Raw genomic sequence first — 22,423 nt, forward strand, 5'->3', positions numbered from 1 at the left:
TTGTTCACTGTTAAAGAGTTTTAATTATTGGAAATGTAATAGAACTCAGACTTCTCTTTGTTTAGAAAAAAACACTTATAACAGCTTCCTCCAATCAACAAAACATGAAATGTCAATATAGAAGCAAAAGAAGAAACTTGTCACATACAAACCTTATTTAATCAGAAAGTTTCGTTTTAGATTAAAAAAAAAATTTTTTAACTTGAGGACTAGTTGAATGATCTGAACACTCTTACCTCAATTCCACACAATTAGAAAAAAAAGAGACAAGAAATAGAAAAATTATATACACACATATATAATCAAGATTACCAAAATAAAATGAACTAAAGAAAAATACAGAATATCTGGAAAGATTTCTGACTTTGAAAACTATATTATTAACTCAAGAATAGAATGTTTGGTCTTTATGTAATTTTTAATTTGCACTCCCATACACAGTATTTTCAATAATCTATCATCCTCTACAACTATCCAAAGCCTCTCTGTACTTTAAAATCTATTCTTTTTCTTTTTTCTTTTTCTTTAAAAATCTTTTTTTTATTTTACATACCAGCCAGTGTTCCCTCTCCCTCATCTTCTCCTCCCACCTCTCCTCCCCTTCTCCTACCACCTCCCTTCCCCACTTTACCCCCATCCCCTCCTCATGGGGGTAAAGCCTCTCTTGGGTAGTCAACACAGGCTGGCATACCAAGTTGGGCAGGACCAAGCCCCTCCCCACTGCATCCCAGCTGAGGAAGGCATTTCACCATAGGGAATGGGCTCCAAAAAGCCAGTTCGTGTACCTACGGTAAGTCCTGGTCCCATTGCCAGGGCACCCACAAACACAGCAAGCCACACAACTGTGACAAACATTCAGAGGACCTAGTGTGGTCCCATGCAGGCTCCCCAGCTGTCAGTCCAGAGTCCATGAGCTCCCAATAGCTTGGATCAGCTATCTCTGTGATTTTTCCTATCATGATCCTGACCCCCCCCCCTTGCTCCCATAATTCCTCCTCCCTCTCTTCAAATGAACTCCAGGAGCTTGGCCAAGTGCTTGGCTGTGGAGCTCTGCATCTGCTTCCAATCTGAGTACAGGGGAAGGCTAGTTCAAGCACTTTCTCTACCATTGCTATGAGTCTTAGCTGGGGATAAAATCTATTCTTAACATCTAACTCTTCCTTAATGCCTTTCCTAACTCTTTTGCTTCTTTTTGGTATCAACATTAACATTCAATAAAAAACCTGAGCATAAGGGGTTGGGGATTTAGCTCAGTGGTAGAGCGCTTGCCTAGCAAGAGCAAGGCCCTGGGTTCGATCCTCAGCTCCGGGAAAAAAAAAAAAAAACCCTGAGGATTTACCTCAAATATATAAATATGTTAAAAAATATAAAAGAATTTATATTTTATACAAAGCTTTAATATAAATATGTATTATGTTATTCACCATACATACACCAAAAAGAGAAATTCTCATATTTTATTTCTTACTCTAACATAATTTTTGCTTAGCCCCTCATTCTGGATACTATTACCCTAACGGTTTTATGTGTTTAAACTTTCTCTCATAGTAATTAAAGATTTCTCAAGAACATGGTTTGACTTTTCATGTTCTCACAAAACACACGGTGCTGTTTTACAGTTCTCAAATTCCTTATCCAAACTTCTCATAATAACAAACTTCTCTGGTATGGGAAAATATTGAAATTACATTGTGATATATACTAGCCATTTAATGGTAAACTGAACTGTTATAAATACACATTAAAGACAGTTTAAGTACTAAAATTATTCCTTAATCTACAACATTCAACAATTCTAAAGCAAGCAGGTAAGTATGATAATTTAAAAATAACTATGTTCTGAAAGAATTTTTGAATTAGATAAGAAATTTGTCTTTAAGCATTATATCTGAGTTTTGGTTGGTTGGTTGGTTTTTTGAGACAGGGTCTCTCTCTACATAGCCCTGGCTGTCCTGAAACTCACTATATAGATCAGGCTGGTTTTGAACTCACAGAGATCCACCTACTTCTGCCTCTCAAGTGCTGGGAAAAAAAAGTATGTTCCACCATGCCTGGTTGTTTTTATAATCATGCTCTGAAGTAAAATTACAAATAAAATTATTTGGACATTACAATGTTGGATAGTCAAGCATTAATCTACAATGGAAAAATTAAGCATTAAAAAAAGGCATAAATATGGTTCAAAAATTCAACCAAACCTGATAGGATAGGATAGACATTTTCTTCCGTGGTATAAACACTGATAAGGTACTCATGATCCTGTCACCTACACTCCTATAACCCCCGTAATGAAACTCACTGAGTCACACACACACACACACACACACACACACACACACACACACACACACACCATGAAACTAGAAACAGGGCTAGTTGGTAAGAGTAAAAAGATTATCAAGAATAGGAAGGGCATAAGCAAAAGTAAATATGATAAAAACTTGTGATGTATAAAAATATCATGCTGCTGCCGGGAGGTGGTGGTGCACGCCTTTAATCCCAGCACTCGGGAGGCAGAGCCAGGTGGATCTCTGTGAGTTCGAGGCCAGCCTGGACTACCAAGTGAGTCCCAGGAGAGGCGCAAAGCTACACAGAGAAACCCTGTCTCGAAAAACCAAAAAAAAAAAAAAAATCATGCTGGTTTTATATATAATTATGCTTATAAAAATATTTTTTACAAAGGGACTCAATCACAGAGATGAACTACTTATGAAATGTTAGGCAAGCATTTCAAATACTAGGCAATATTACCTATAATTATTTTAACTATACAAGTAATTCAACTAATAATATAAATATTCACACTAACAGTAAAGTTTATAGAAATTTGTAAAAATAATTTAGACAAATATCTGTCAATTCAGGAATATTAATCTATTAAAAATACTTTTTAATTGAAATTGAAAAAAACTTGTTTTTCTTTTCTTTTAATTGTCTATACTTGCAGATAGTCCAGCTAAAAAATATGAAGCATAGACTTATAGTTAGCTAACTACATGGTCATAAATTCACAAAATTATAAGTTGTTTTGTCTGTGTAAGTTCTTGAATATTAGCAATACTATCTGATAATACAGAAAATTTTTTCAAAAGTATTTCATAAATCAAATACCACAAAGCAACAAAGTCTACAAAATTTAGACACAAGCCAGGTGTGATGGTGCACACTTGTAATCCCAGCATTTGGGAGGCAGAGGCAGGAAAATTGCTGCAAGTTCAAGACTAGCCAGTCTACACAGAGACTGGCCACAAGTCTACACAAGACTAGGCCAGTTGGAGCTACATAGCAAGACTCTCAAGAAACAAACAAATAAATAAACAAATCCAGGCAGTGGTGCGTTCCTGTAATCATTAGCGTTCATGAGGCTGGGACAAAAGGATCAAGAATTCAAAACCAGTTTGAACTATGAAGTATAATCCTGACTCAAAAACTGTTTCTTCAACTGAAATGTAAGACATTTCCCTAAGAAGAATTCAGGCCTCTGAATCCTAAAATAAGGAAAATACAAATATCTCAGGTTTCTAGACATCGATAAACTGCATAAATTTAAGTCTTCTTAAAATTTAAATAATCTATATCCTGTTATGATTTTCCCTAATTTTTATGTTTATTTTCATTTTATATGCATGAGTATTTTGTCTCACAGCTATGAGCATCATATGGGGAAACTAAATCTAGGTCTTCTGCAAGAACACTTAAGTGCTTTTAACTCCTTGTTAACCATTTAATAAATTTAACAAAAACCCAATTTTGTTTTTCTAATTGGTTATTAATGCTATCAAAGTACACTACTGTCTAACTCTTACCTAGTTCACTTGATTTCTTCTGGAGCTCCATGATAAGTAGTTTCAGTTGATCTTCATTTTTTTCCAATCTTATGAGATATATTATTTTAAAGTTCAAATTATTATTTATTCAGGATTCATCTAATATAATAATAACTAAAACTGGTATACTGTAACAACTGATGTATGTAACATATAGATTTATTCCGTTATTAGACATTATTGAGCATTAATCTAAATAAAACAGCTTAAAATGAAAATTATAATAAATACATAATTGTTATAAGTCTATCTACCTAAAACTTTAAGGCTTATAATTTGTATATTAACTATAGGGCAGTGGTGGCGCATGCCTTTAATCCCAGTACTTGGGAGGCAGAGGCAGGTGGATCTCTGTGAGCTCAAGGCCAGCATGGTCTACACATCAAGTTCCAGAACAGGCTCCAAAGCTACACAGAGAAACCCTGTCTCAAAAAACAAAAGCAAAATTCAAAAAAGGCATCTTAACTATTGATGATAATCAAATTTATACATTAGTGGAAATGTAATTATATTATATTAAATGCATATTTATTATAATAAATTTTTCCTTTAAAAAATACAAATAAAAGAATGTGTATCATTTTATTGACTTTTCTGATCTTCTGTTTCCTTAAACCATACAACTAAGGTAACTGCTGGACCAGTGAGATGACTCAAATGATAACTGAGCTTGCTACCAAGCCTAACAACCCAAATTCAATGACTAGAAAAGAACCTACTCCTACAAATTGTCCTCTGATTTCCACACACAGGCGCGCGCGCACACACACATACACACACACACACACATACACACATATATACACACAAAAAAAAATGTTTAAATGTAGTAAAAATAGGGGTTAGAAAGATAGCTCAGTATTTTAAGAGCACTGGCTGCTCTTCCAGAGAACCAGAGTTTGATTCCCAGTACCCTCATTTGGGCTCACAACTGTCTGTAACTCCAGTTAGGGGGATCCACCACCCCCTTCTGGTCCCTGTAAGCTCTGCATGCATGTTATACACAGACATACATGCAGGCAAAACACCCATGAACATACAAAATTTTAAAAAATTAATGTAGTAAATAAAAAAAAATTACTAAGGTAATTGGAACAGATGATTATACAGTAATTCTCAATTTTACTATTTGAAAATTGCCTCAACAAGTTAATCAGAAATATATAATAGAAGGGTTAGAAAACCTACATTTTTCTCCTTACTATGTGTGGTAGTAAAGAAAAATTAAGTAGAACCAGGATATAAACTAGAAGAGAAATTCATCCCTCTTCTTTACTGTGCCAAATTTCATTAAGCATTGTGCTAACAGGACAAAAATAATTACCTAGGTTCAACATACTTTTATATAAAAACTGTATAAAATGAAAAAAAAGAACTAGTTGTTAATATTCTAATTTTAAAATACTATTTAGTGCTAAAAGCAAATGAATAATTTATCTCATATGGAGTAATATTTGCTCTATCTCAACATAGTTACTAAGTTTATACATTGTAAGTAAGGTTATAGATCTCATTAAAAACAAATTCTTCAACTAACCCACATGTAGTGGTTCTCAACTTGTGGGTCACAACCCCTCTGACAAGCCTCTAGCTCCAAAAATAATAATATTATACCTCATAACATTAGCAAAATTATAGTTGTGAAGTAGCAATGAAATATATATATATATATATATATATATATATATATATATATATATATATATATATATTTTTTTTTTTTTTTTGAGACAGGGTTTCTCTGTGTAGCTTTGTGCCTTTCCCGGAACTAACTTGGTAGCCTAGGCTAGCCTTGAACTCACAGAGATCCACCTGCCTCTGCCTCCCGAGTGCTGGGATTAAAGGTGTACGCCACCACCGCCTGGCATAAGTAATTTTATAGTTAAGGGGTCACCACAACATGAGGAACTGTATTAAAGGATCACAGCATTAGGAAGGCTGAGAACCACTGACCCACAGTATTAATAAATATGTCCTATCACTTCAATACTTAAGGACACTTTAAGTTGTTTATATAGCTTGACCCCACTGCAAAACATACATGAAAACTATTCCAGAAAATGCCTGACTTTAAATAGTACTGAATATTAAAAGTAAATCATTTTTACTTCTTTATTTATTTGTTTAAAATAAGAAATGTTTCACCTTTGCTGTTCTGTTCTCAAAAACTCCTCCAAGGTACATGTAGTAGATTTAAGTTCAGTAACCACAAATGAGTGGTCAGTTTTAGCCCTGTTAAATTCTTCCATTTGAGCTTCTTTTTCTTCAGTGAGCTGAGAAATCGTTTTTGTTGCTATCTGCAAATCTTCTTCTAAAGCCTTCTGAGTGTTCTAAGTGAAATAAAGCACAAAACAGTAAGAATAATGCAAAGGTCTAAAATGGTGACAAGTCTTAAGTCATCTGCTTCTATAAATTTGTTTGCCCTCTTGCCCTCCATACTTCCTCCTTTTCATTGCCCCTCCTTGGCATACTGGAATAACCCACCTACTACCAAATTTCAAGCCACCATTATCTATAGTTCTGACCCCTCCACAAAGTTTTCCCAGACAGGTTAGCCCACAGAGTTCTCTCCATTCTTAAACTGTTGTGACAATTTATTAGCCTGAGTCATACTATTGGTATTTAGGTATTTTTATCCAGTGCCTTTTATTAGAAGCATTTATAGAGCAGGATTGTGTCTTCTCTATTTGAATCTAAGTCATTATACATTTTAGTCATATGAAATAAAAATCTGTTAACTGATTGTGTGATACATACTATACACTAGTTTTTAAATCATACCATACTTCTTTGCAATGATATTTTCATATCTTCAAGTTCTGATGTTAAATGATCCTTCTTTTCATTTAATTCTTTTAAGTTTTCATCTTGTAATTCTAAAAGATAAAATTATAGTTAGGCGTTGTTTGATAGAAAATGGCTTTCAAGAAGACTAACTGCTAGAGCAATTGCTCCTTTTCCTCTACTAGAAAATAGTCCAAAATAAAAACAACGCAAATATACACTCTCAATTTGGTAAGATCATTTTTCCCAAAAATTCAAAAGTGAACATTTTAACTTTTTTCAGTATCTACATTTATAATTATAATAAAATAAAAAAGACATAACCCAGCTTTAACAGGAATATTAACAGACTATTCCTTTTTTTTTTTTTTACATTTCTGTCAAGGAGTCAAGTGGCTTATATATGTCATGTCCTATTTCATTTGTTATTACAAATATGTTTTGGAGCCAGGTATAGTGAATGCAAGTCTCTAATACCAGGTACTTGGGAGACTGAGACAGAAGGATTAGAAGTTGGAGGCAAACCTGGGTAATTTGGCCAGCTCATATCTTAAAAAAAAATTTAAATTAAAAAAAAAAAACTGAGTAACTCAGTTATCCCATGCTTTCCTTCTCAAAATTGAAAGTTTTGAAAATAAAAAGCATTTTGTCCATTGCGGAGGATGCTAAGGTTCTGTGAGGTCATAAATATCACAATATTAGTACACGAAAATCCAAGCCTCAGGCGGTCTTCAAAGATATAGTTTGAGGTCTTCGAGGTTTTGAAGAAAAAGTTTTTTTTTTTCTTATGATAATACAAGATACAGTCAATTCCCTCAATTCCCTATGAGAGTCTCATCAAAGATGGATATTTAAAACTAAAATGTTAACTATTTTTTAAGGGTTATTTTTTTTTTCAGTTTTATTTTGTGTTCTGGATTTGGTTTTGATGGTGGTGCTGGTGATAGTGGTGGATTTGTTTTTGAGACAGGGTCTCACCATGTGTCCCCTAGTTACCTGAAATTCATTTATATTTCAGGGTAGCCTAGAAATTATATAGCCCAGCCTAGCCTTGACCTTGCCATTCTCTTGCCTGAGTCTCGTGAAGGATTACAAGCATGTACCACACCATGCCTGAATGAAATATTTTAGAATAGCAAAACAGTAATACATAAATATCCAAAAGTTAACATTAAACTATGATTGTACATAAATGAACTATTATATTATGTAGTCACTAAAATGATAATAGAAATCTTACTGACAGTCATAAAACATGAGGACAAAATGACAGGTTAAAGTAGTACTTATGTCTCGGGTGGCAGTGGTGCACGCCTTTAATCCCAGCACTTGGGAGGCAGAGCCAGGTAGATCTCAGTGAGTTCGAGGACAGCCTAGTATACAGAGCGAGATCCAGGAAAGGCACCAGAACTACAAAGAGAAACCTTGTCTTAGAAAAAAATAGTATTTATGTAAACCATGAACATAAAAGAATATACAAAAATTTTTTCATTTATATTCCAGTGGTAAAATTATTCATGATTTTATTTTCACAATTTCCTATCTTCACTTCTAATTTCTAACCATAAATATTAAAGATTTATTAGTGGGCTATGTTATGTAAAAAGCTTTTGATTCCACTTAATAACTAATGTTTATTAAATTCTGCCTCAGTTACTAGTTTATATGCCTTATATATATATTCATTTTTAAACCTCATATAAACACTAAGAAAAAAGTTCATCATCTTTTCTGGATTCAAATTATACTATCGCTTCTTTTTAAAGTTCTTACTACATTTATTTATTCATTTATTTATGTGTGTGTGTCTGTCTGTCTGTCTGTGTGGAGGCATGCATGTGTCATAGCATACATGTGCAAAAACTTGCAGGACTGGGTTCCCTCTTTCCACCATGTGGATCCTGGAGGCTGAACTCAGGTCAAGCTTGGCAGCATATGCCTTTAGCTGCTGAGCCATTTCACCATTTTTACTGTCTTTTCTTATTAGCTACCAGAATATTTAACTATTTTGACTCCACTATTTCCACACACTTAGGAATTTAGAATATTGATTATTGACAGCTTAAAAGACTTGCTGTTATGATTAAACAAGATAATACAATTTAAAATGTTCAACCACAAAGTGCAATATATAATCAATAAATGCTATTAAGATGATGATGATAATGGTGATGCGTGCTAGAAAATGGGCCTAAATATATATGTATTTGTAATACAACTGTCTAGGGAGACCAATAAACAATGACAAGTACCAATGAGTACTTATTATAAGTTACAGAAGTATAAAGAAGAGACACTTAAACCAAATAGAATCAATAATGGTTAGAGTTAGCAGCTGGGCTTAGGCTGGAGAGATGGCACAGAGGTTAAGAGTATTGACTGATCTTCCAGAGGTCCTGAGTTCAATTCCCAGCAATCACATGGTGGCTCACAACCATCTATAATGAGATCTGATGCCCTCTTCTGTTGTGCAGACAGAACAGTGTATACAAAACAAATAAATCAATTTAAAAAAAAAAAAGAGTTAGCAGCTGGGAGATGGCTCAGTAGTAAAGAACACTTGTTGCTCTTGCAGAGAACCAGATTCAATTCCCAGCATCTATGTAGTAACAATGTTGGTTTCAATTTGACTACATCTGTAATTAACTAAGCTGGGCACACCAGTGACAGATTTTTTTTTTTTCCTTGACTAGATTATCTGAGTTGAGAAGATCCTAAATTCAGACCATTTGAGATGCAAAGAACCATCTTAAATCTGGATCATCTGAGGTTGGAAACTGGTGGTTTGAATAAAAATGGGCCCCAAAGGCATAAATATTTGATGTTTAGTCACCAGGGAGTGGCACTATTAGAAAGGATAATAAGGATTAAGAACTGTGTCCTTATTAGAGAAGTGTATCACTGAGGATGGGCTTTAAATTTTCAAAAGCCCATGCCACACCCAGAATTTCTCTGCCTGCAGATCAGGGTATAGTTCTCACTACTGTTCCAGCACAAACCTTCATGCCATCATGCTCCCTGCCATGATAATAATGGACTAACCTCTAAAACTGTATTCAAATTCCCAATTAAATGCTCTCTTTAAAAACAAAAACAACAAAAAAAAGTTGCCTTGGTCATGGTGTCTCTTCACATCAATAGAATAGTGACTAAGACAGAAACCACCCTAAATTTGAGCCACATCTTCTGGTGGCAGCCACATAAAAGGACATGGAAGAAGAAAGCTTTTGTTTTTTGCCGGCTTGCTCTCATTCCCACTGTCAAGTTCATCTATTATGCTGCTGAGGTATCACTTCCTTAGTATTACAAACTACTTCTTCAGGATTCTAATGTAGACGGAAGACCAGCTAAGACATCCAGCTAATTGTCTAAGAACTTTACAGGGAAACAAGTGAAGTGTACAAGTGTCTTCTCCTACAGTTAATATTAGAACATGTGTCATCAATTTTTTTTTTTTTTTTTTTTTTGGTTACTGGAGTCAGCTTTAATCCAAGTGAAGAAAACTCAACTGGAGGATTCATGTAAAAGAAAACAAACAAAAACAGTGAGGAAAGGGGGGGGAAAAACTAGAAATTACATTCATTCCAACAAATATGCAAAACTCAACAAAGGAACACAAAAATCAGACAGCTATCAGCTGAAATATCCTCACAAGCACATAACTTCTCTATACTAGAAAACAAAAATAATGAAATATGGCTAAAATATCACAAAAATATCCCAGTTCTACTTTTAAAAAAGATCAATGACCATATAGATTACTTAAGTAAGCAGATAAATGAAAAAAGTAGTCAATCAATTCAGGACCTAGACAAGAAACTTATATGGTAGATAAAAATGTCAATAACTTGGAAGAAAAAAATTAAAAACAGGAAGGAAAAGTCAATAAAGTTGAGAAGTAGAAAAAGAACCAAACAGAAATTCTAGAAATGGATGAATCAATGAAATAAAAAAAAAATAATAATAGAAAGGACCATCAATAGATGAGAACAAGCAGAAAGAATTTCAGGAATGGAGAATGAAGTAAAGATGACAATATGCACAGATACATATAAAGAAAAAACTTAGTGAATGTAACAAAAACATTTAAGAACTCTGAGATAATGTTCAACAGACCAAATTAAAATTCAAGTACAAGAGTGAATTGAGACAACTCATGCAATGAAATTCTCAAAAAAAATTTTAATTTAAAAATTTAAGATGAAGCCGGGCGGTGGTGGCGCACGCCTTTAATCCCAGCACTCGGGAGGCAGAGCCAGGCGGATCTCTGTGAGTTCGAGGCCAGCCTGGGCTACCAAGTGAGCTCCAGGAAAGGCGCAAAGCTACACAGAGAAACCCTGTCTCAAAAAACCAAAAAAAAAAAAAAAAAAAAAAAAAAAAAAAAAAAATTTAAGATGAAGAAACAGAACATTTCAAGACAAGTATAAGTAAGGCAATTAATTCATCACAACCAAGCCAGCACTGTAGAAAAATCCTTAAAGAAAAACTATGCACAGCAAAAGAAGAAAGAAACTCTCATCCATAAGGAGACGGGAATAAACATATTTTATGAAAGAAAAAAAGAAGAGAAGCAAGTCAAGAAGGAATCAGTCATGTTCTAACATAGAAACCCACCAAACCCCTAATACTAACAGGGGAAGAAGAAAAGAACAATCAATAATCCATCAAACCAGAACAACAACAATCAAAAAAAAGTCATAGTAGAAATAGCAAATCCCTTTCAACAACAACTTGAAATGCAAATGACCTCAAGTTGCTAGTTAAAAGATGCAGAGTAACTGAATAAAGTAAAACAAATTGAGTCATGCAACTGTTATTCCCAAGAAACACATATACCTAGCAAAAACACATACATATCTAGTAAAAGACATTCAAAAGCTGGAAATCTATCGACCGCAAATAATGTGACATGCTATTATAATTCTCATATCTGATAAAATAGACTTCAAACCAAAACTAGTAGAAGAGATTATCACTATATATTAATAAAGGGAATAATTCATCAAGAAAATGTAAGAGCTGGGTATAGTGGCACGGGCCTTTAATCCCAGCACTGAGGATGCAGAGACAGGTAGATGTCTATGAGTTCAAGGATAGTCCGGTCTATATACCAAGTTCCAGGTATGGCCAACAAGGCCACAGAGTGAGAATTATCTCAAAAAAAACTAATATAATAAAATATAGATATTATTAAATATCTCTGAATCAAGTATTATGTGTCCTAAGTTCTTATCACAAACTTTAAAAGGCCTAAAAATGTTCACATATTCTCTAATGTAATAATAATGGGAGTCTTTAATAATTCACTCTCATATTTAAACAGGTCTCCCTCCCAGGGTCAGCAAAATGGTTCAATGGGTAAATATGCTCACCACCAAGCCTGAATAAAGACCTTAGGTCAGTCCTGGAGACCCATATAGTAGAAAGGGTTTAAAGATATCAAAAGAATTTATTCAATCAAACATAATAAAGAATATACATTCTTTCAGTAGTGCATGAAATCTTGTCAGACCACAGATGAATAAATTGAGAAATCAACATAGCAAGAAAAACTTCAAAAACTACACAAACACTTAGAGCCTAAACTAGACACTTTTAAATGAACAATGAGTAGTTTCACAAATCAATAAGGAATTTTTTTAATTTCTAGAAGTGAATGAGAACAATAGCACAACCTACCAGAAGCTCTAGGATAAACCCAGGGCAGTCTTAGAAGGAAAGTTTACAGCTATATGTACTCAAATAAAAAGAGCGAATTTAAATAGCCAATCACTAAATAGTCCGAGAAAAGGAAGAGGCGAATTTAAATAGCCAATCACTACATAGTCCGAGAAAAGGAAGAGGAAGCCAAAATTAAATGGAAAAGATGGCAAGAAATAATAAAGATTAGGGCAAAAAATAATGAAATAGAGACTTAAAGAATGATACACAAAATCAAAGTACTGAAAAGACTAGCAAGATCAAAAAACCCCTAGCTACACTAACCAAAAGGAAGACTCAAATTAACAAAATTAGAGATGAAAAAAAAAGAGCTGTTATAATAAACTCAAGTGAAATCCAAAACATCATTAGACAATACTTTGAAAATTTATATACCAAAAATCTGAAAAAGCTATAAAAAATGGATGAATTTTTTTTTTTTTTTTTTTAGGCAGAGTTTCAGTATGTAGCATTGGCTGGCCTGGTACTCACTGTGCAGAAGAGGCTGACGTTTGAACTCCCAGAGATCAACTTGCCTCTGCCTCCCAAATTGCTGGGATTAAAAGGCATGTTCCACCACACCCAGCTCAGAATATGTAAAAAATTTAAAAAATTTAAAAAAAATTAAAAAAAGAAATGATACCTAAGCAATAACTAAAAGTCTCCCCATAAACGAAAGTCCAGAACAAGGTGGATTCATTGCTGAATTCTTCCGGAGTTTTATGAAAAACCTAATGCCAATCTTCTCAAACTATTCCACAAAATAGAGAAGGAAGACTTGTTCCATTCTATAAAGCCAGTATTGTTCTGACACCAAAACTGAAAACAAACTTTTTTTTTTTTACATTTTTTTTACAATACCATTCAGTTCTACATATCAGCCACGGGTTCCCCTGTTCTCCCCCCTCCCACCCCCTCCCCTTACTCCCAGCCCACCCCCCATTCTCACCTCCTCCAGGGCAAAGCCTCCCCCAGGACTGTCACCAACCTGGTAGACTCAGTCCAGGCAGGTGGAAACAAACATTTTATTAGAAAAAAAGAGGGAAATGGAGGGAGGGAGGGAAGGAGGTAAAACTACATACCAATTTATCAGATAAACACAGTGTAAAACTTCTCTATAAAATGCTTGTAAATCAAATTCAAGAACACATTGAGAAAGTTATACATCATAACCAAGCTGGTTTTATACAAGTTGATGCAAAGTTGGCTCAACATATGCAAATCAATAAATGTAATATACAATATAAGACTTAAAAGAGAATACATAATCATCTCAATATATGCAGAAAAGGTATGATAGAATTCAACATTTCATGAAAAATTAAGAATAGATGGAATATACCTCAACATAATAAAGACTATATATGACAAGCCTATAAGCAGTATTATACTAAAAATAAGAGTATTTCCTCTAAAATCTGGAATGAGACAATTCTCTCAACTCTTAATATAATACTTGAAGCATTAGTTAAAACAGTAACATAACAGAAAGATACAGAAGAAATACAAACAGGAAAAGAATAAGTCAAATCATCCATAGTTGCAGGCAACATAATTCTATACTTAAAATACTCTATTTACTACAACCAGAAAAACTCTTAGGTCTGAGAAACACTTTTAACAAGCTGCAGAAGACAAAAATCAACATTAAAAACTCAGTAGTTTTCATTATACCAATAACAAACTTGGTGAAAGAAATATCAAGAAGAATATCCTATTCATAAAAGCTTCAAAAAAGTAAATCCCTAGAAATAAACCTAAAGAAAAGAAAATACCTCTAAAGTGAAACCTTTAAGACACTGAAAACAGAAATTGAGTTAAAAAAAAACTAGATTATTAAAAATTCCATGCTTCACAATTGAAAGAATATTGTAAAAATAGCTATATAACCAAAAGTAAATTACAGCCTGAATAAAGCCCACATCAAAATTGCAATGACATTCTTCAAAGAACTAGAAAAACATAACCCTAAAATCCATGTGGAAAAACAAAATACTGTTAAGTCCACCCAAAGCAAAAACAACAATGCCTCAAATTATACTGCTGAGCCACAGTGAAAAAGAGTTCAATACTTGTCCAAAAACAGAATGTAGAACAATGGAACAAAATATAGAACACAGAAATAAACATACAACTATATCTACTTAATAATTTTATAGAAGTATTTAAAAGTATACATTGGGGGAAAGGCCAGCCTGTATTACATATATCTGAAGAACTCTAAATCCTACCACACAGATACTTGCACATCAGTGTTCATTGCTGCTCCAGTCACAATAGCAAGGAAATGAAATCAGCCTGGATGTTCACTGAAAATTTTGCAGGAAAATGGATGCATCTGGAAACTGAGTTAACTCAGACTCAGAAAGATAAACATTTCGTGAACATGCTTATATGGACACTAGATTTTAATTCTTATATATGCATATATGTATGAGGCTGGGTTTGAGTGTGGGTCAAAAAAACTAGGAAGGGTCCACAGGAAGAGTGGATAAAGATTTTTAAAAAGAGAGGAAAACAAAATATATGGAACATGGAAGTGGAAAGGGAGTAAGTAGGTAGAAAGATACAAGTTAGGGGAGTAAAGATGGTGGGGGTAGATTAACCCAAGGTATGTATGAAAATGCCATTATAAACCCTATTACTTTGTATATTAATTAAAAACAAAAAATTAAAGACAATCTGTAACAATACTTTCAAAGGTTCAACAGTTAGGTTGACAACCGATTTCTTTTTTTCTTTCAAAGATTTATTTTCATTTTTATGTGTATAAGTTTTTTGTATACATGTATGTCTGTGTACCACATGTATGTGGTGCCTACCAAGGCCAAAAGAGGGCATTAGATCCCTTGGAACTGGACTTACAGACGGTTGTGGGACATCACCTATGTGCTAGAAATTGAATCCATGTCCTCTATAAAAGCAAAAAAGTGTTTTTAACCACTGAGTCAACTCTCCAGCCCTGAAAACTGATTTAAAAAATTAAATGCGGCCGGGCGGTGGTGGCGCACGCCTTTAATCCCAGCACTCGGGAGGCAGAGCCAGGCGGATCTCTGTGAGTTCGAGGCCAGCCTGGGCTACCAAGTGAGTTCCAGGAAAGGCACAAAGCTACACAGAGAAACCCTGTCTCGAAAAACAAAACAAAAAAAAAAATTAAATGCCTGTTACTTTTCAATTGCCAAGAAAGAATACCATGACCAAGGAAACTTAAAAAGCATTTAACTTGGGCTCACCATGCAGAGAACTGAAGACCATTACCAACATGATGAGGAGCATGGCATCAGGCAGGCACGTCTCTGAATCAACAACTAGGAGTACTTTACTGAGTCATCTTCCTAGCTCCTTGTGGTGGCTTGAATGAGAACGACCACCATAGGTCCTATGTTTGAATACTTGGTTCCCAATACTTGATCCACATGCACAAGGCACAGAGATAGAGAGAGCAAACTGGGAATGCCTTAGGCTTTTGAAACCTCAAAGCCTGCCCCCAGTGACACACCTCCTCCAACAAGGCCACACCCTCAATCCTTCCCAAACAGTTCCACCAACTGAGAACCAAGTATTCAAACATATGACCTATGGAGGTCATTCTCACTCAAACCAGGACAGGGAGCTGGGAAGATGACTCAGTCAGTCAAGTACTGTGCAAACATGAAGACCTGTATAGCACGAATCTTAAAAGGTCTTATTAAGCTGGGTGGTGGTGGCACACGCCTTTAATCCCAGCACTTGGGAGGCAGAGCCAGGTGGATATCTGTGAGTTCGAGGCCAGCCTGGGCTACCAAATGAGTTCCAGGAAAGGCGCAAAGCTACACAGAGAAACCCTGTCTCAAAAAAACAAAAAGAAAAAAAAAAGTCTTATTAATAAAATCAAACCTGAAGCCAGGTATTGGGGTGAATGCTGGAAGATCAGAGAAGTAGAACAAGCCACAGACTCCTCACCCTGCCAATTCCTCAGCTGATCCTGTTTCCTCAGACTGGAAGCCTCTGAGTCCTCATTCAAATGGATCTCAGCTGAACTGCTGCTCAAAAACCAAAAGGCTTAACCAGGCTCTAGTTGCTGGTTTTCACACCTTTTATACCTTTCTGCCATCACTTCCTGGGATTAAAGACGTGTGTCACCATGCCTGGCTGTTTCCAATGTGGCTTTGAACTCACAGAGATCCAAATAGATCTCTGCCTCTGGAATGCTAGGATTAAAGGTGTGTGTGCCACCATTTTCTGGCCTCTATATCTAGTAGCTGTTCTGTTCTCTGACCTCAGATAAGTTTATTAGGGTGCACGATATATTGGGGAACACAATATCACCACAGACTTGAGTTTGATTCCCATAAAACACATTAAAAAAGCTGGGAGAGATGGCACATTCCTGTAACCTTAGTGTTGGGGAGGCAGAAGTAGGAGAATTCCTAGGATTTGCTAGCCATTCTATGCAGAGAAATCAGCAAGCCTCAGATTAAGTTACAAGATCCTGTCTCAAAATCTGTCTTAATCAAAGATTCTACTCTTTCCAATGAATTGCAATGAAGACCTTTATTAAGAGTAAAGAAAGATATAGAAGAGTTTAACCAACAAATTTAAAATGAGAGGCATATTTGTGGGAAGAAGAAACAGCCAAAAGTACAGGGTAAAATAGAATACAAAATGTATTAGCTGGGGATCCCCAAGTAATTCAGTTATGTCCTCCTTCAACTGCTCCAAACCAAATTGAAGATCACAACACTAGAAAATACCATTAAAATATTGTAAAAAAAAAAAATTTAAAACAAAAGGAAAACTTAGGCACACTGTTATATTTTTATATTTTATATAAATTCTTACTTGTTTTTTCCTCTAATCGATTAACTTTATCTTTGGATTCCTCTAGCAGGAATGTTAAATCCTTCATTTTATTTTCTTTCTCAGTACTTTGGATCAATAGCAGTGATACCTAAAATAAATTTTTAAAAAACAATGTTGATGTAAAAAGTTAAAATTATCACCTTAGAATTTATTATCACCTATGATTATTTTGTATACTCGTTTTATATGCAAAAATTTTTATATAGCTGTACATGCCATTTAATACATGGTTATAAAATAAGTATTTATTGAATGAATGAGTAAACTTGTATAATATACTCAATATTAAACTACTCATTTCAAACTTTTAGAGAAAGCTACATAATGAAATATGATTCATTCACTCAATAAATATTTTTGAACACCAGAAACTATAAGTATTGAGTATATAGAAATGAGAGAATTCACCTTTAAGAAACTCAGCACATAAACATACCTGAACATTATTGGTAATAGAACAAAAATGTTTTCAAAATTAGGAAAGAAGAATCTCTCTTATTAGTATTGATATTAGGGATTTTTGTTTGGTTTTTATTTTTGAGATAGAGTTATCACTACATAGCCTTTAGTGTACTGGAACTATATAGCCTCTAACTCATAGAGATCCACTTGCCTCTGCCTCCCATAGGCTGGGACTAAAGCCATGTGCCACCAAACCTAGCTAAAAAAAGGAGCATCTAAATCAGTCTCATAGAAAGTAATAAAACTTTCAAAGGATTAAAATGAGTTTTGATATAAATTAATCAGGCAAGCCAGGCATGGTAACACATGCCTTTAATCCCAGCATTTGGGAAGCAGAAGCAGGAGGATCTCTGTGAGTTCAAGGCTAGCCCAGTCTACACAGCAAGCTCCAGAACAGCAAGCACTACATAGAAAGGGGGGGGGGGGACGGGACAATCAAACAAATATGGAGAAATGGTTGTTCTAGGCTGATTTAGGAAGGCTAACTATTGAGAAATCTTTATTTAGATAACCAAAGGTATTCTCATGGCTACAGGTAATGTAAAGAAACAGCATAAATTAAAAATAAAAATTAGAAAAAAAAAAGCCAACCTCCTATTTTATCTCTAAATTACCTTAAAATTATCCAGGGAATTAACAAAGATAAATTTTATCTCTACAAAACCACAAGACAACTATAATCCAAAGCATAATATATAAAGGAGAAAATCAGTTGGAAGGAATGGAAAATGGCTCAACTTAGAAAAGTAGGGTAAAACCTAAGAGTTTACAAAGGGAGAAACTAGATAATGAGAAGCAAGATAACGAATCCAAAGAGTCCTAAAATTTTTTAAGAATTAAGGGACACAGACACTTCATCAGATGGACTTAAAACCAAAGACTAAGTACAAAGAAAAAAAATCACCTGTTCACTCTGGACTCTACCACCTACCAGCCAATGCCATCAGAGAACTAACCCTGCTCCACCTTTGCATACAAACTTGAAAAGATAGGTTTGGGATAGAGCTAAATAGCAGACCGCAGACCACTTACCTAGCATACCCAAGACCCTGGGTTTAAGCTCCAGCACCTCAAAACAAAACAGATCATCTCTAAAATGGATATTCCAAGTGAGAAAGGGGTATACAAGATAGAATGGAAAAGTCAGCATAAAAATAGAGACACTCATCTGACCTTTCCTACCCTGTCAAACTCTGCTCCATAATGTCATCTGTCACATTTCTATCCCCAGGAAGGAATTTAGACTGTCTGGAAAATTCTTACAATGGTATTTACAAATCCATAAGAAAAAACACTAGCAGGCCAATGACTCAGCAAGATAGTCCAACAATCTATATATAGTCTCAAACATGGCACCAAGAATTCCAAAATGATCCTTCTTATTCTACTTTTATGTTTTGTCAAATAAGCACAATTTTGATTTTTAAGAAGACTTCCTTCTTCTGGAAATCTGGCTTAAAAATAAAGTTAAAATACAAAAAGATTAAAGATTTTCACACAACAGAAGCATAACTGAAATATCTTTTAATCACAATATAAAACTCTAAGCATCCTTTCTGTACTTCTAATTTTTTATTATTGTTTAAATATATACCCTCCTTAACTGTGATTACAAGATATCTTCTGGAAAGCCAGAGAAGATGGGAGGAAATAAGAGGGGATCTCTTCTCCCTTTTTAAGACAAGGTCTCTCTATGAAGCCCTGGCTGTCCTGGAATTCACTGTGTAGATCAGGCTGGCCTTGAATTCACAGGGATCTGTCTGCCTTTGCTTCCTAAGTACAAGGATTAAAGGAGTGCACCACTATGCCCAGCCATCCTTATATATCACTTCCTATTTGGCAAGCACAAAGCATAAAAAAGAGATAGCAATACAAACCTAAAACTGACATTCATGCAAACATCAGAGAATACAGACTTACCATTTCAAGTCTTCCACTATATGATATTAATAGAAAGAAACAACAGAATGTCTTAGTTTCCTTTCATTGGTGTTATAAAGAGTAAATTTCAAAACAAATTGCAAAATGTGCAGGTACCAATGATCATCTTTATATTATTTAATAGGGTTTTTGTTTGAACAAAATTTTTCACATTTTTGCAGCAATATAAACATTTTAGATTCACTGATTCAAAACCACTGAAGGCTGACCTTCCAATAAGTGCATAATTGAATATTAATTTAAGCAAAAGGCTAAATATTTGAATATATAATATTAAAATTATATCATATAAATTAGCTCATGTCAGCAAACAATATTTTTGATTTTTTAGGTATTTTATGAAGTAACAAATATAAAAAATGCAGTATTAATCTCAGAATAGTTAGAATTTAAATATACTTATTATAAAGTTTAAGTGATAAATATGCTAATTAATCTAATATGATCACTACTCAATGCTCAATGTGGACATAAACCAAAACATCACACTGTACCTCATAATTATGTATAATAATTATGTGTAATGAATTTTTTAAAAGAATATAAATTGTTGGTTATTTTTTAAAACCTGATTTTCCTTGTCGTTTACTTCCTTCTTATATTCTTCTTCAAGGTGCTGGACTTTTTCATTATCTTCCTTTACTTTAAAAATAGAATAAATAAACCTTGTCTTAACACAATTGCATACTTTTCCATTGTCAACAAAGTTTAAAATTTTCTTTTCCTTGTTTATCTCAAAATTATACTAAATCTCAAAGGTTTCTAGTGCACTAAAAACTGGTCTTTTCTTTCTGCCAATTCTGTTTAGTAAAATAGTGACTGTATACAGTATACAGTATACAGTATCAAAGTTATAGCTTAAAATACTATAACAGCACTTACATAAAAACTATTCTATAGAATACTTATATAAAATAACAAACCTTAAATATGTATATACTAATTTACCCATAAATATATAAATAAGTAAGGCAAAACTAAATGCCTCTAAAAAACTAAATGTAAGCCATTAATAAATTTATTTCAGGGGCTGGAGAGATGGCTCAGCGGTTAAGAGCACTGACTACTCTTCCAGAGGACCCAGGTTCAATTCCCAGTACCCACATGGCAGCTCACAACTGTCTGTAACTCCAGTTCCAGGGACTCCAACACTGTCACACAGGAAAAACACCAATACACATAAAAAAATTAAAAATAATATTGACTCCAACACTGTCACACAGGCAAAACACCAATACACATAAAAAAATATTAAAAATTTAAAAATACAAAACAAAAGAAATAGCAATAATTTGCCAGGTGGTGGTGGCGCACGCCTTTAATGCCAGCACTCGGGAAGCAGAGGCAGGTGGATCTCTGTGAGTTCGAGGCCAGCCTGGTCTACAGACCGAGATCCAGGAAAGGCGCAAAGCTACACAGAGAAACCCTGACTTAAAAAAAAAAATTTATTTCATAGAAAAGGTGGTTTCAAAACCAAAAGAAATTTTAACATAGATATTAATTCCCTGCCACAATCAACAAGATTTTGAGGGGCTTACAAAAGCAAAGATAATATGAAATATAATAGTTGAGAGCATCAAATTCAAGGGGTACAAATATTAACAAAATCTAATAAAGCATAAGTAGCAGAAAAGCAACAGGAAAATTAAATAGGACTCCTACACTTAAAATGCATTTCCAGTCTGGCATTCTCAGCTTGTACACGAAGGTCCTCAAAAGCTAGTATCATTTTCTAGAATACAAAGTTTAACTTTTAAAATGAGATTTTTTTAAAAACTTTTTTAAAACTTTGAAAATATTAATAAATTTGACCACATAATCACTGGATATAAATTCATACAACTTTGAAAACTGCAAACACTGTAACATAATATTTTACTAAAAAGATATAAGCTATGTCTATAATGAAGCCACTGTGATATCTTAGCTGACAAAGGTATCTGCTAACAAACCTTTCAGCCCGAGTTTGATCTTTGGAATCCAGATGGTGGAAAGAACAAACTAACTCCAACCTCTACATGCACCATGTGGCAGGCACACCCCCGCAAATATATTATTCTAAGTTTTAATTACTGTGCCTAAGAGATTCATAAAACAAAAATGCCTCCGACCTGTAAGCCCAAAGACAGAAACTTCCTGAAATGCTGGAGGCTATTATTTATGGGACATAATAGCCACATTTTCGCTCCCCTAAACAAGTTTGCTTGATTCATCTGCACCAGATGTGCTTGATCACATGTAGACAGGTGTAGTGAAAGATTCAACAGATCCATTGTATCTGGCTTGAATTCCATAGAGACAGCATCTAGACTTTGAAGTCATCTTTTGTAAACAGTCAGGGATTGTTATCTGAGTTATTCTTTTAAAGGATTCAGAGTCTTTGCATAACTTAGTCCTGAGACATACCTGGCAAACCAGGAAGTTTAGTATGGTTGAGAATTGCTTAGGTAATGATTCCTTCAAACAATTCCAGATAAGAGGTTTTACTATGCAGAAACTGACTTGCTAAAGGTGTCTCTTGTATAACAATAAAGAGGCTTTTGTGAAGCTATGAGGCAGTCACTCCATCAGAAGTTGATGATTATTCTGCTGCTGCTGCTGCTGCTGCTGATGATGATGATGATGATGATGATGATGCTAAGCCCTTATAAACATGCTGCAGTGACTCTCTTCAACTGACCCGAGTAACGCAGAAGGTCAACAAGACGGAGGTACAGGAAATAGGTCAGGACGTATGCTTGTTCCTGACTGGATGTAAGCAAGAGGTGCACAGGCAGGAAGTACATCAGAGTATGTGCTTACCCCTGGTTAGACCTGGTGGGACGTACAGTGGCCTTAGGGGTTTGCCTCTTTAGCCTCTACAAAAT

The 22,423-nt window shown here is 34.5% G+C and overlaps 1 protein-coding gene across 5 annotated transcripts in view; it reads right to left on the reverse strand.

The window, feature by feature from the left end:
- Sycp1 (synaptonemal complex protein 1) overlaps positions 1 to 22,423 on the reverse strand; it is a 99,226-nt gene that overhangs the window by 54,688 nt on the left and 22,115 nt on the right. For all 5 annotated transcript variants that reach the window (XM_076574733.1, XM_076574734.1, XM_015999208.3 and 2 more), the window contains 6 exons: positions 21,219 to 21,288; positions 20,125 to 20,198; positions 17,133 to 17,241; positions 6,609 to 6,703; positions 5,973 to 6,157; positions 3,807 to 3,874 (listed from right to left, as the gene is read on the reverse strand). In XM_076574733.1, the coding sequence (XP_076430848.1) occupies positions 3,807 to 3,874; positions 5,973 to 6,157; positions 6,609 to 6,703; positions 17,133 to 17,241; positions 20,125 to 20,198; positions 21,219 to 21,288 (601 nt within the window). The remainder of the gene's footprint in view (positions 1 to 3,806; positions 3,875 to 5,972; positions 6,158 to 6,608; positions 6,704 to 17,132; positions 17,242 to 20,124; positions 20,199 to 21,218; positions 21,289 to 22,423) is intronic.

Source organism: Peromyscus maniculatus, chromosome 6 (assembly GCF_049852395.1).
Source record: "Peromyscus maniculatus bairdii isolate BWxNUB_F1_BW_parent chromosome 6, HU_Pman_BW_mat_3.1, whole genome shotgun sequence".
In the NCBI taxonomy this organism is placed as follows: domain Eukaryota; kingdom Metazoa; phylum Chordata; class Mammalia; order Rodentia; family Cricetidae; genus Peromyscus; species Peromyscus maniculatus.